Source organism: Scyliorhinus torazame, chromosome 6 (genome assembly GCF_047496885.1).
Source record: "Scyliorhinus torazame isolate Kashiwa2021f chromosome 6, sScyTor2.1, whole genome shotgun sequence".
In the NCBI taxonomy this organism is placed as follows: domain Eukaryota; kingdom Metazoa; phylum Chordata; class Chondrichthyes; order Carcharhiniformes; family Scyliorhinidae; genus Scyliorhinus; species Scyliorhinus torazame.
This window is the reverse complement of record NC_092712.1, coordinates 307,724,428-307,736,880: the sequence shown is the minus strand read 5'-3', so window position 1 is coordinate 307,736,880 and position 12,453 is coordinate 307,724,428. Positions and strand designations below refer to the sequence as shown.

At 43.2% G+C, this 12,453-nt stretch overlaps 1 protein-coding gene across 10 annotated transcripts in view; it reads right to left on the bottom strand.

Moving 5' to 3' along the window:
• Nucleotides 1-1,240: 1,240 nt before the first annotated feature.
• The window catches only part of fars2 (phenylalanyl-tRNA synthetase 2, mitochondrial), a 612,336-nt gene continuing 601,123 nt past the window's right edge, over nucleotides 1,241-12,453 (bottom strand). For all 10 annotated transcript variants that reach the window (XM_072510013.1, XM_072510016.1, XM_072510012.1 and 7 more), the window contains one exon: nucleotides 1,241-2,725. In XM_072510013.1, the coding sequence (XP_072366114.1) occupies nucleotides 2,587-2,725 (139 nt within the window). In that variant the 3' untranslated portion in view covers nucleotides 1,241-2,586. The remainder of the gene's footprint in view (nucleotides 2,726-12,453) is intronic.

Here is a 12,453-nt window from a genome sequence, read left to right as displayed (position 1 = left end):
AGTTATTATTTATTGAATGGCAGATAAAGCCTGAGAGGTTTCATGGCCTATTCCTGCACCTATTTTTATATTCTTATCCCTCCAAGCTTTCTCCCACCTATACTTCACCACAGATTTGCATGGCTGGACCAGTGGTGTCTTAAGAGTATAATTCCCCCAAAGGCTTTGGGAGTCATTTGAGATTAAATCTGAGAGTGTACTGTCATCTCACTAAATGAATGCAGTCGACAACCTGCTCAGCTTTTATGCAGTTGAAATGTCAGTGGCAATTTTCCAGGTGAAGAACTGAAGCTCAAAGGATTTTATAGAGTCCAAGGGGAAAATAAAGCATATGCTCAATTTAGTACCAAATTAAGATCCCATAACAGATAAAAATAAATTTGAGATTTGCGTATCTCTCTAATTTTGGGATATTCATTATTAATTACTCAATAGGGATTCGGAGCGTTGCGTTTACTCCTGACGCAATTGAGTTAAAGTCCTTCAGCAAGTACTTGGAAGAAACTGCAGCAGCATAATATCCCCTTAATATCCCCATAATAATCCCCTTCCACTGGTTCTACATTTTCTTGGTGGAATATTTTCCTGGCTGGCATGCAGATTTTTCGCAGATGTAGTTGCCCCTGTAACAGTAGTCTTTTCCCGAGGCCATAGGTCAAAATGGCATTAGCCTTCATTTACTTTTGACTCCCTCGTAGATCAAAAATCTGTTTAACTTGCCTTTTGTGACCACGAGAAGTCGAACGCACTTTATGTGGTGGTATGTATTAGGGGTAATACGGTACACCACGTGTCGACAGGCTATTGGTGGAGGGATGCCAGGTCCTGATAGGATCTGCCACCTACTGGACTCCACCCAGAAATGCCGGTATAAGAACCCAGTGTTTCCCTCCATTTCTCTCAGCAGTTGCATTCTGTAACCACGCTGCTGGGGATAAAGTTCTGCTTAATAAAGCCTTCAATTGACATTACCTCAACCTGCCTTGCGTCGTATTGACGGTGCTACACTTTACAGCTAATGAAGTACTTTTGAAGTATAGTCACTGTTATGATGTAGAAAACATGGTTGCTAATTTGGGCACAGCAAGCTCCCACACACAGCAATGTGATAATGACCAGATAATCTCCTTTTCTGTTGTTGATTGATGGATAAATATTGGCCAGTACACTAGACATAACTCACCGGCTCATCTTCAAAATAATGCCATGGGATCTTTAACATTCAAAACAGGTTGAAGGGTTTTGTAAGAATAATCTTTATTGTCACAAGTAGGCTTACATTAACACTGCAATGAAGTTACTGTGAAAAGCCCCTAGTCGTCACACTCTGGCGCCTGTTCGGGTACACAGAGGGAGAATTCAGAATGTCCAAATGACCTAACAGCACATCTTTCGGGACTTGTTGGGAGGAAACCGGAGCACCCGGAGAAAACCCACGCAGACACGGGGAGAACGTGCAGACTCCACACAGACAGTGACCCAAGCCGGTGTTATGGGCCAGGGTTTAGAGAATAAAACCGGGAATAAAACCTGGGACCCTGGAGCTGTGAAGCAACAATGCTACCCACTGTGCTAATTAACATTTTATGCAAACAATAGCCCTTCCTGTAATACAGCACTCTCTTAGTACTGCACTGATGTTTGTGCTCAAGCCTTGGAGCAGGATTTGATCCTGGAAGCTTGTGACTCAGAGAAGAGAATACTGCCAGCTGAGAAGACAAGTTCAATTTGCAATGGGTTCTCACAATTGCATGCCGTAATGTTCATAGAAATCAGTGGAATCCCCAGAGAAACAGTGGAATTGACCAATTTCAGTTATTTATATTGCTTCTCCGGATTTTATGCTGATCGCTCACCAGAGTTGTGGCAGGCGATTGGCAGAAATTTAGGGGCACGACATACATCTCGAATGAAACGCTCAGATTTGATTGTCCAATTGGTAAATATGTTTCAGTTTTTCACATGTTCTGAACTGCTTGAGATGATCATGCAATTACATGAAACATTACTTATTTTCATATTACTTAGAAAGTACAAAATCAAATCTATCCAAAACAGGATCAAACATCAGAAACAACCTATTGTGAAAGGATCTTTAAGGCATAAGTGATGCTACTTGAATTGTTTAGACCAAATTGTGTTCTGTTTTTTCCTGCATCGATTATTGCAATAATTTAGTGTACATGATAGCAAACATTTCTGATTCTTTCTAAACCAGGAAAGCTCCATTCAATTTGCTAGATGTGGAAACGATGTCAGTAGAAGCCTAATTTGGTCTGATGAATGAATGACATGCTGGGTACTTTACTGAAGCAGGTTAACTCGTGGGAGCCAATTAACATGGACCACAGCATAAGACGGAAAGAAAAACCTTTCTGTTTTACAAATGATGGCTGGGGTCTCTGTCTCTGCACCAAAAACGCAACAACAAAAATCAGCAGACATATTCATCCAAAATGCTGAGCTTTACTGAAATCAAATATAGCCTTAATTGCAACTCCATTTCTATTTCATCATTTGTTGAGCACAATGATAACTGACGAGCAGACTTCAGCAAAACCAGAAAAATTCATTCTTTTCCAAAATTTAAAATCTGCCTTCTACTCCCATTTTCTCCACGGTCATTTCTTCAATTGCTTGATGAATGGTCCGCACCTCTTCCTGGGTTAATGTTCTTTCCATGTGGCGGTAGGTAATCCTGTAGCAGTGGCTGACCTTTTCAGTCCTGGACAGAGAAATAACCATCAGTTTATCAGCTCTAAATGCAGGCTGCATACACCCAAGCTGCCAGATATTTACACACAAATATATGGGGTCGATTTTGTTTCTAGTCCGGTCATGTGAACCCTGCACAGTTTTGCTATAAACTGATTAATTATTCCAATCATCTACTTTTTTCTCTTCTTCACTGTGAATGTGGATCTGCCAAGTAGGCACAGTTCTTAGAGTTTAACCTTGCAAGGGCCGATTTCTTATCTATTTGTACTGCTCTTTGACGCTGTGCTCTATTTTTAGCATACTTGTTAATGCATTGATGTCAAATTCCTGAATGCAATATTTGAACAATTTGTTAACCTATTTTAGCACAGATAAATTTCAACCATCCGAATCATAAAACCTCACAATTCTTAACAGATCACCACTTTTTAAAATTAACTTAATCGTAGTTTATTCCATATTTGGAACATTGTGCATTGAATAATGAAAAAGTAAATTATTTTTCCTTTCCGTCTCAATTTTCTTTTCATTCCTTTCTCAATACTGATAAAGGTTATTCCCGTACACCAAAGGATAGATGCCTACAAGCCTGATTGAACTTCACCCAACAAGCTATCCTTCATGCATAAACCTGGCAATGAGTGTGAGCAAGTTATTATTACAGCCAAGCCAGATTCTGTTCCTACTTGCCATTAGGTTACTGCGCTGTGGTAGAGCAATCTACCTTTATATAGACAGTTATCATAAAAAGAAAGCAGGATTGATCTTTTTCCTTCTCTTGTTCAACAATGTTGAGGTTGTAGTTCCCCCATTGTTGCTTTGGCCGAGAGCAACAAAACCAAATGCTGATTTTGAATATTGCAAACTTTTTTATCCTTGCTTATGTTGGTTGTTGTCTTTTAGACCATGCCGTTGGCGGTGTTCCAACTTCCAAGCCTTTATTAGTGCCCATCTCTGCCTGCAACCCTTTGAAAGGGTTTGAGAGCATGTTCAAGTTAATAAATAGCAAGTCCTGTTTGTTAAGTGCAGTGGTTCAAGAAGAAGGCACGCTATAACCTTGGCAAGACAACTTGGGATGTGGCAATAAATGCGGCACGGCTGACTGCTAAGCTTCCTTTAAATGAAGGTCGAGTTTAATATGGTAAGTACCTGAATGCCATTAGACATGATTTGCTCCTCTGATACATCACCACGATGTGCAATTAAGCCTAAACCTTCCTGGTATGTATCACATATTTACGCACTCAGTCATTAAGGCACCTGAAATATGTTATCATATAATGGTTACTTAGTATATATGGTTAATTAAGTATTACTGGCACCTTGCAATCTGGCATTAGATGAGCCAGAAAATGATCTAGTGATACCAACTTCATTAGGTTATTAGGCATCTGACTACACCTGGTTTTACGGCACAAATGAAAACCACGACTCATGAACTTTTTGATTCTTCATTGCTAAGTGGTTCAAGATGAATACAGAATGTACTGCTCTTTTTGATATGCTGCAACAACGAGTGGAACAAAACATAGAAACACAGAAAATAGAAACAGGAGTAGGCCATTCAACCCTTCGATCCTATTCCACCATTCAATATGATCATGGCTGATCCTCTATCGCATTGCCATACACCAGCCCTCTCCCCATACCCCTTTAGTGTCTACAAATCTATTTCTTCCTTAAATATATTCAGCGACTTGGCCTCCACAGCCTTGTATGGTAGAGAATTACACAGGTTTATCACCTTCTGAGTGAAGAAATTTCTCATCATCTCAATCCTCAATGACCTACCCTGTATCCTGAGACTGTGACCCCTAGTTCTAGACCCCCCAGCCAGAGGAATCAACATCTCTGCATTCAGTCTGTCCAGCCCTGTAAGGATTATATACGTTTCAATGAGATCCCCTCTCATTCTTCAAAATTCAAGTGAATACAGGCCCAGTCGACCCAATTTCTCCTCAAATGACAATCCCGCCAGCTCAGGAATCAGTCTGGTGAACCTTTGCTGCACTCCCTCTATTTCTTAGATTAGGAGACCAAAACTGCATACAATAATCCAGTGTAATCTCACCAAGGCCTTGTACAGCTTCAGTAAGACACTGTGCTTCTGTAATCAAGTCCTCTTGCAATGAACATACCATTTGCCTTCCTAACTGCTTGCTGTACCTGCGTGCTTGCTTTCAGTGACTGGTGTACTAGGACACCCAAGGTCCTTTTGTACGTCAACAATTCCCAATCTATCACGGAAAGTTAATCTTGTTCATTTCAGGCTAAGTGCTCTTTCATTGGCAATAATTAAGATTTATCTTAATTATTGCCAATTAATAACTTTGGCACTGAAAATTGACAATTTCAAGTGGGGAGTCTCAGTCAGTCAGATTTTAATGGTTAGAGTTCTAAAAATGTCAAAGTTAAAAAAAACCTTTGCTTTTTGTCCCATTTTCTTCTCGCTCTGTGAATTCAATGAATCTTTCATTCTCTTTATTTCTTCCTGTGCCTGTTATGACATTGAACCCACACTCTTACTTTCACTTTCTTTTCACTCTTTGCAATGTTACTTTCACAATGTTCCAATCTGATTGGTTAAGGAGATACCCTATTGGTTGACCTGTTCCCTTAGGTCCGGGATGCCCTATTTGCCTTGCTGTACCCGTATCTGCTTGTTCATTCAGCAGCCTGCCATGCCAAAGTTTTAAAAATGTGCAAGAGCATGTCTGCCACCAGATGCTTTTCCACACAAACTAAAGCCCTAAGTGTTCAAAATGAATAGTTTAAAAAACAGCTTGTACCCCCTTGCAATTATACTCAGTAAAAGCCACATAAGATTATCGATAATTGGCACTCGAGTAAATAATTCCACCCATGAGAAAATCCACGGAAATTCACGTCGTCCGGTTCTTTATGGTGCTGCCACAATGCTCAATTTCAGAACCGTGTTTCTGGATCTGCCTCTTTAGCCCAGAGCATGAATTTGGGACTGTAGAGGGAGGGGGGAATCTGAGATATCAATGCAACTGAGTACTAATGAAATCTAAATCAAAAACAAGACAGAAATGCATTGTACATTTAAGATTTGCTGCTTTTTCCTTTCCTCACAATTAGTCTCTGCTGCAAAATCCTACAAAATTACTTGCCAATAAACATAGTTTGAAACAGAGGGTGGAATTCTCCAGCCACGTTCGCCCGGCGACCGAAGAATCCTGCCCGAGGTCAATGGATTTCCCCATTCTACGCAGCTCGCCCGTGGGACTCTTGTGGTAGGCAGAGCGGGAGAATGCAGCCCAGAGTTTTATTTCACAGGAAATCTTTAGCTCTAACATAGACATAATAAAGTAATTTGAATATGAGACAATTGCCATCTCTTCACCTTTGCACGCTGTCAAAATTAATTTTTCATTACAAACCTTTCTGAAGTTTTATCTAGTTTTTCATTTTTTAACTAATAACACCTGGGGCGTCATTCTCCGCCGGCGGGAGTCTCCGTTTTGCCGGCGCCCGGGGGTTTCCCGACGGCGTGGGGCTGCCCCACAATGGGAAACCCCATTGACCGGCCGGTGTTACGGAGACTCCCGCCGGCCGGTCGGGGCAGAAATGTGGCGGGGCGGGTAGGAGAATTTCGCCCCTTACCTTTGTCTAAGCCGTCAATGTAGAAATATGTGTTGTGATCCCCTTGGGGGGGGGGGAACCATAAACCACATTTACTGAATGACCCCCAAATGACGAAATTATCAACAAGGTTCCACCTTTTGCTGCTTTTACTTGAACACGAATCAGAACCAAGACAAATTAAATATGAATTAACAGGAGTCAACTTCAAATAAGAAGGTAAATTTCACTTTAAAAATAGTTGATACAACAAAGGTATGAATTACACAATCACAAACAACCACTTCACTTACTGCATCAATGTGGCATTATGTAGCTACACAGTTCCATAATATGGTATTCTTTATTCATGCAGGGAGGTCAGGAATCCATCCGACAATGGTTTCCACCTTCAAATTTCATGAGTATGATTATCTACAAACACTCTCTCCCTCATGCCAACTCAAGAGGGTTTAGCTTACCTGAGTTCCTTTTCAGTCTATCAAGCAATTGCAACCTCGTTCATGGTTTGGCCACTTTTGAGAAAATACCCAGCTCTTCAGCGTCTGACCGATTCACACAGCTTTCTAGTTTTTAGATCTTTTTAGTCAACTCGCAGAGTAGCTTCAAGAGCTTATCTGCTCTCAGCCAAAACAAAAAACAGGGGCGAAATTCTCCGGAAACGGCGCGATGTCCGCCGACTGGCGCCCAAAACGGCGCAAATCAGACGGGCATCGCGCCGCCCCAAAGGTGCGGAATGCTCCGCATCTTTGGGGGCCGAGCCCCAACATTGAGGGGCTAGGCCGGCGGGGGACGAATTTCCGCCCCGCCAGCTGGCGGAAAAGGCCATTGGTGCCCCGCCAGCTGGCGCGGAAATGACATCTCCGGGCGGCGCATGCGCGGGAGCGTCAGCGGCCGCTGACGGCATTCTCGCGCATGCGCAGTGGAGGGAGTCTCTTCCGCCTCCGCCATGGTGGAGACCGTGGTGGAGGCGGAAGGGAAAGAGTGCCCCCACGGCACAGGCCCGCCCGCAGATCGGTGGGCCCCGATCGCGGGCCAGGCCACCGTGGGGGCACCCCCCGGTGCCAGATCGCCCCGCGCCCCCCCCAGGATCCCGGAGCCCGCCCGCGCTGCCTTGTCCCGCCGGTAAGGTAGGTGGTTTAATTTACGCCGGCGGGACAGGCATTTTAGCGGCGGGACTTCGGCCCATCCGGGCCGGAGAATCGAGCGGGGGGGCCCGCCAACCGGTGCGGCGCGATTCCTGCCCCCGCCGAATATCCGGTGCCGGAGACTTCGGCAACTGGTGGGGGCGGGATTCATGCCAGCCCCCGGCGATTCTCCGACCCGGCGGGGGGTCGGAGAATCTCGCCCCTGATCTCTTCCCGAGTGATTTGCTTATTCTCCTCACGAACCTTGTGATCTTTCTGTCTCTGTCTGCTTTCTTATTGTGCTTGTTTTTATGCGGTGATTGCCTTTATCCTCCAGCTCCTCTGTTGACAGCATTCTCTTGTGTCTGCAGCTCTTCTTTGTAGTTGCTAGCCACACAGTTTATTTCTTAACTTCCTTCCTGTTGTACTGTTTCCAGGTCAAGGGTCACATGGGCCAGTATTTTTCATTATCCAAGAAAATTACAATTGATTCAAACATTCTTAAAAAGAATTACAGATTCCACAGTCCTATTATCAGTTTTGTCTAGACCTCTCATGATTTGAAAACCTCTATCAAATCTCCTCCCAACCTTCCCTTCTCTTTAAAGAGAAGAACCTCAGCTTCTCAACTCTATCCTTGCAACTGAAGTCTCTCATTCCGACAACCATTCTCGTAAATCATTTCTGCACCTTTGTATTGTCTCTTAAAAAAGAAATGATGTGCTTGGCTGGGAGAAGAATCCGAAGCAATAATGAATTTAAACTGACAGTCAATATTTGTCAATCAATGACATGTAGCAAAATTGTAAGCAGGATAAACACCTTTAATTAGCAGCTTGTATAGCTCCTGGCATCATATAGGAAAAATAATTACTTGGGTTCTCCATGCAATCTTTGAGGATTGCAGTAGCAGTTTCAATAAACTGAAAACAGTACTGGAGATTATAGTTTCTTCCAAATATTATTGTTCATGGGATGTGGGCTGCGCTGGCTAGGTCAATATTTATTGCCGATCCCCAATTGCCCCTGAGAAGGTGAGTTACTTTCCTGCAGTTCATGTGGTGCAGGCACAGCCATAGTGCTCATAGGGAGTTCCAGGATTTTGACCCACCGCAATGAGGGAATGGTGGCAATGCAATATCGTTCCAAGTCAGGACGGTGGGTGGTTTGAAGAGGAACTTAATGGTGGTGGTGTTCCCATGCATCTGCTGCCCTTGTCCTTCTAGTTGGTCGAGGTCACGGGTGCTGTAGAATGAGCCTTGGTGAATTACTTCCACTGAGCATTGGTGGTGGAGGGTACGAATGTTTATAGTGGTGGATGGCATGCCAATAAAGCGGGCTGCTTTGTCCTGGATGGTGTTGAGCTTCTTGTTGTTGCAACTGCACTCATCCAGGCTATCCTAGTACCCTCTTCCTAAGGGGCACTGTGGCTGTGCCTGCATCACATGGACAGCGGCGGTATTCCATCTCACCCCTGACTTGTGCTTTGTAGATGGCGGACAGGCTTTGGGGAGTCAGGACCTGAGTTTTTCTCCACACAATTCCCAGCCTCTGACTTGCTCTGTAGCCACAGCATTTATATGTGTGGTCCAGTTCAGTTTCTTAATGGTAACCCCCAGAATATTGATAGTAGGGGATTCAGCGATGTAATGTCATTGAATGTCAAGGGAAGGGGAGGTCATTGATGAAACAGCTGAAGATGGTTGGGTCTAAGACATTTCCCTGAGGAATTCTTGCAGCAATGTCCTGAGATTAAGATGACTGACCTTCGACCATTTTCCTTTGTGCTAGGTATGGCTCCAGCAACTGGAGAGTACTCTCCTGATTCCCAGTGACTTCAGTTTTGCTGGAGAGACCCCTGATGGCACACTTGATAAAATGCTACCTTGATACCAAGGGCAGTTACTCTTAGATCACGTATTTTGACTCAGCTCTTTTGGTTATGTTTGGACCAAAGCTGTAATAAGGTCAAGAGCTGAGTGACCCTGGAGGGACACTGAGCATCAGTGAGCAGGTTATTGCTGGGTAAGTGCTCCTTGATAGCCCTGTCAACCACATCTGTCAATCACTTTGCTGATGATCGAGAATAGACTAATGGGGAGTAGTTGTTCAGAATGGGTTTGTCCTCCTTTTTGTGGACAGGAAATACATGGGCAATGTTTTGCATTACCGAGTAGATGTCAGTGTTGTAGCTGTACTGGAAAAGCTTGGCTAGGGGTGTGGCAAGTTCTGGAGCACAAGGCTTCAGCACGATTGCCAGAATGTTGTCATTGCTAGCACCTGGGTGGCACTGCCAGGGTGCCCAAATGGCACTACCAGGGTGGCAAGCTGGCAGTGCCAAGGTGCCTGGGTGGCATCAGTAGTGCCAGTGTGCCACCCTGCCCAGAGGCCGACCACCTGGGGGCCTCCAGTGGATTGCCACTCCCCCTCTCCCCAACTGCACACTTAAATATGCAAATTTAGATCCTGCCTATTGTGGGCGGGAACCAGATCACGATGTCTCACAAATCCCGCTAGATCTCACAAGGCATGGTGAGCCGGGAAAATGTCATGTGAGGCCTCTCGCGAGATTTACCAGCCGCGACGTATTCCACGTCAGGCATGACTGACCGTTAGATCACACCTGTAATGAATGTCTTTCATGTACAATACCCATTCCTGTTGCGTGCAACAGGATTCTGCCTGAACTAAATGAGACCTTACAAGTGCTTTGGTAATGTTGGATAAGTATTGTAAGAACACCTTCCATATCATTGTACTGCCATTTTGCTGAATGAACTTCCAATTACTTAGTCCATAAATGAACATCCAGCATTGTTAGATTGGAGATTTGGATACAACGGTTAAAGAAACATTAAGAAGTTTCATGCAGCAAGTTTGAAGCCATTTTGACTCATTTTTCTATTACTGTTCTGTAGTACATAAGGGTGTGATGAGCAAGTAATTAAAAAGATTGGTCCCAACTTATTGCTGAAGCTTCATTTTTCAGTGCTCATCAGTTTGCCAGCCCTAATTCAGTGCTAGAAGTAATTTTTGAGGTTATATTCCCGATAATCTAGTCCAAATTACTTAAACACGCAGACAACAAAGTTACTTAGCACCTTGAGTACACCTCTTCTAGCCTTTCTCAAGTTTGAGCAACACCCTAATTTGGTTTCATGCCTGTTGATCAACTTTATCCATGCTTTTGCATTTCCTATCATATGCTTCTGAATTATTTTTTAAACAATTCTCTTGTGAGAGAACCTAGTGAAAGCTTTCTGAAAATGTTACACAATAATTGCTTTACACAACTACTGCAATCCCTTTATTGAACCAACTGGTCACTTCATCAAAAAAGTCACAAATTGGTTAAACATGCCTTGTCTTTAACAAAGCCATCTTGGTTATCTTTGATTAACCCATACAATTCTAGTTGCCCAGTAACTTTATTTTAATTTTTGATTTTAAAAGATTTCTCACAATTGATGTTATAATAACAGGGTCTCCTGTCTCATCCCGAGCTCCTCTTCAGTTCCATGTCACAATCTACATTAGGGCTGGTTTAGCTCAGTGGGCTAGACAGCTGGTTTGTAATGCAGAACAAGGCCAGCAGCGCGGGTTCAATTCCCATACAAGCTTACCCGAACAGGCGCCGGAATGTGGCGACTAGGAGCTTTTCACAGTAACTTCATACTTGTGACAATAGAAGATTATTATTACATTATGTAAAGAAGGATTGAGAAGTTATGGCCAAAACCTCTGCTATTTCCTCTCTGATTCCTTTCAATCGGCTAGACACTGAGACGATTTAATAGGGAAAGAGTTACAAAGCCACATGTAATGGGATACCAAATACAAAATAGATTCTGCTGGATAATTTTTGTAAGGTTGAATAATCAGATCTGTGCTGTATTTTGTATTTTTGCTGATGAAGTCAATAAAGTATTAACGGAGTAAAGGAATGTATTTCACTGTCTGCACAGAATTGAATAAGACCAACTAAACACTGAACATTCCTTCCCTGTTACAAGAATATTACAGTAGTAGTAAGACACTGAACTCATTTATTGTTAAATTCTTATTTTTCCATCCCTTTATTTCCTTCATGGATCCTGAGCAGTCATGTGCCACTACAATTTACCTCACTCCACAGAAAATGCGGAAGAAGTTAGCATTATGCTTCACTGAATTACTGTAGTTATATTTATAGCAAATAACTGCACCTGAATACTGAACAAGTACCATAAACTGGTTACTAACAATTCAGTTAATATTCTGCAATTTTGTTCCAATACGTGTTAAACACTTTAATCGGAAACTACCGCGATCATTGGCTTTTAATTGCAACATGCCAAAATAATTACTGCCACCTGTTGTTGATGCATGAATTGGCAACAGGATCCCAGAATTAAGCTTCTCCTCTGAGGTGTTCAAGTAAAATAAAACAAATTAACCATTTCTGTGCCCAGGTATACCACATAATTGTAGGTTTTAAAATCTGTTTCTTTGTATTGCCTTAAAAGAGACTATCAGCAAAATGTTAAAAAGACATTGGACATGATATTGGGCCCAGTGGGGAAAGTTCGTGAAGCAAAATGGTGTCCATTGCCTGCTGTAAATTATGCTGGATAACATATTGGTAAGCGTGATAGTTACGGTCTGCCGTGGCGCTGAGGGCCCAGGTTCGATCCCGGCCACGGGTCACTGTCCATGTCTGCGTGGCACTCGCCCCCACAACCAAAAGATGTGCAGGGGAGGTGGATTGGCCAAGCTAAATTGCCCCTTCATTGGAAATTTTAAAAAAAAGATTTCAATGTCAATTAGTGGGCAACAGTGTGCGAGTGAGATGCTTGCATTTCGCTAAGCATGTCCTGACTGAGATCTGCCATGCCTAGCAGCCACAAGACTAACTTTAGAGCAGGGTGAGGGCCGCAATGCCAATGACTGGAGGTGACAGTGTGGACAAAATTTTATGCTGCAGGATTAAGGCTTTATGACTGTTGCCAAGATACCAGGCATT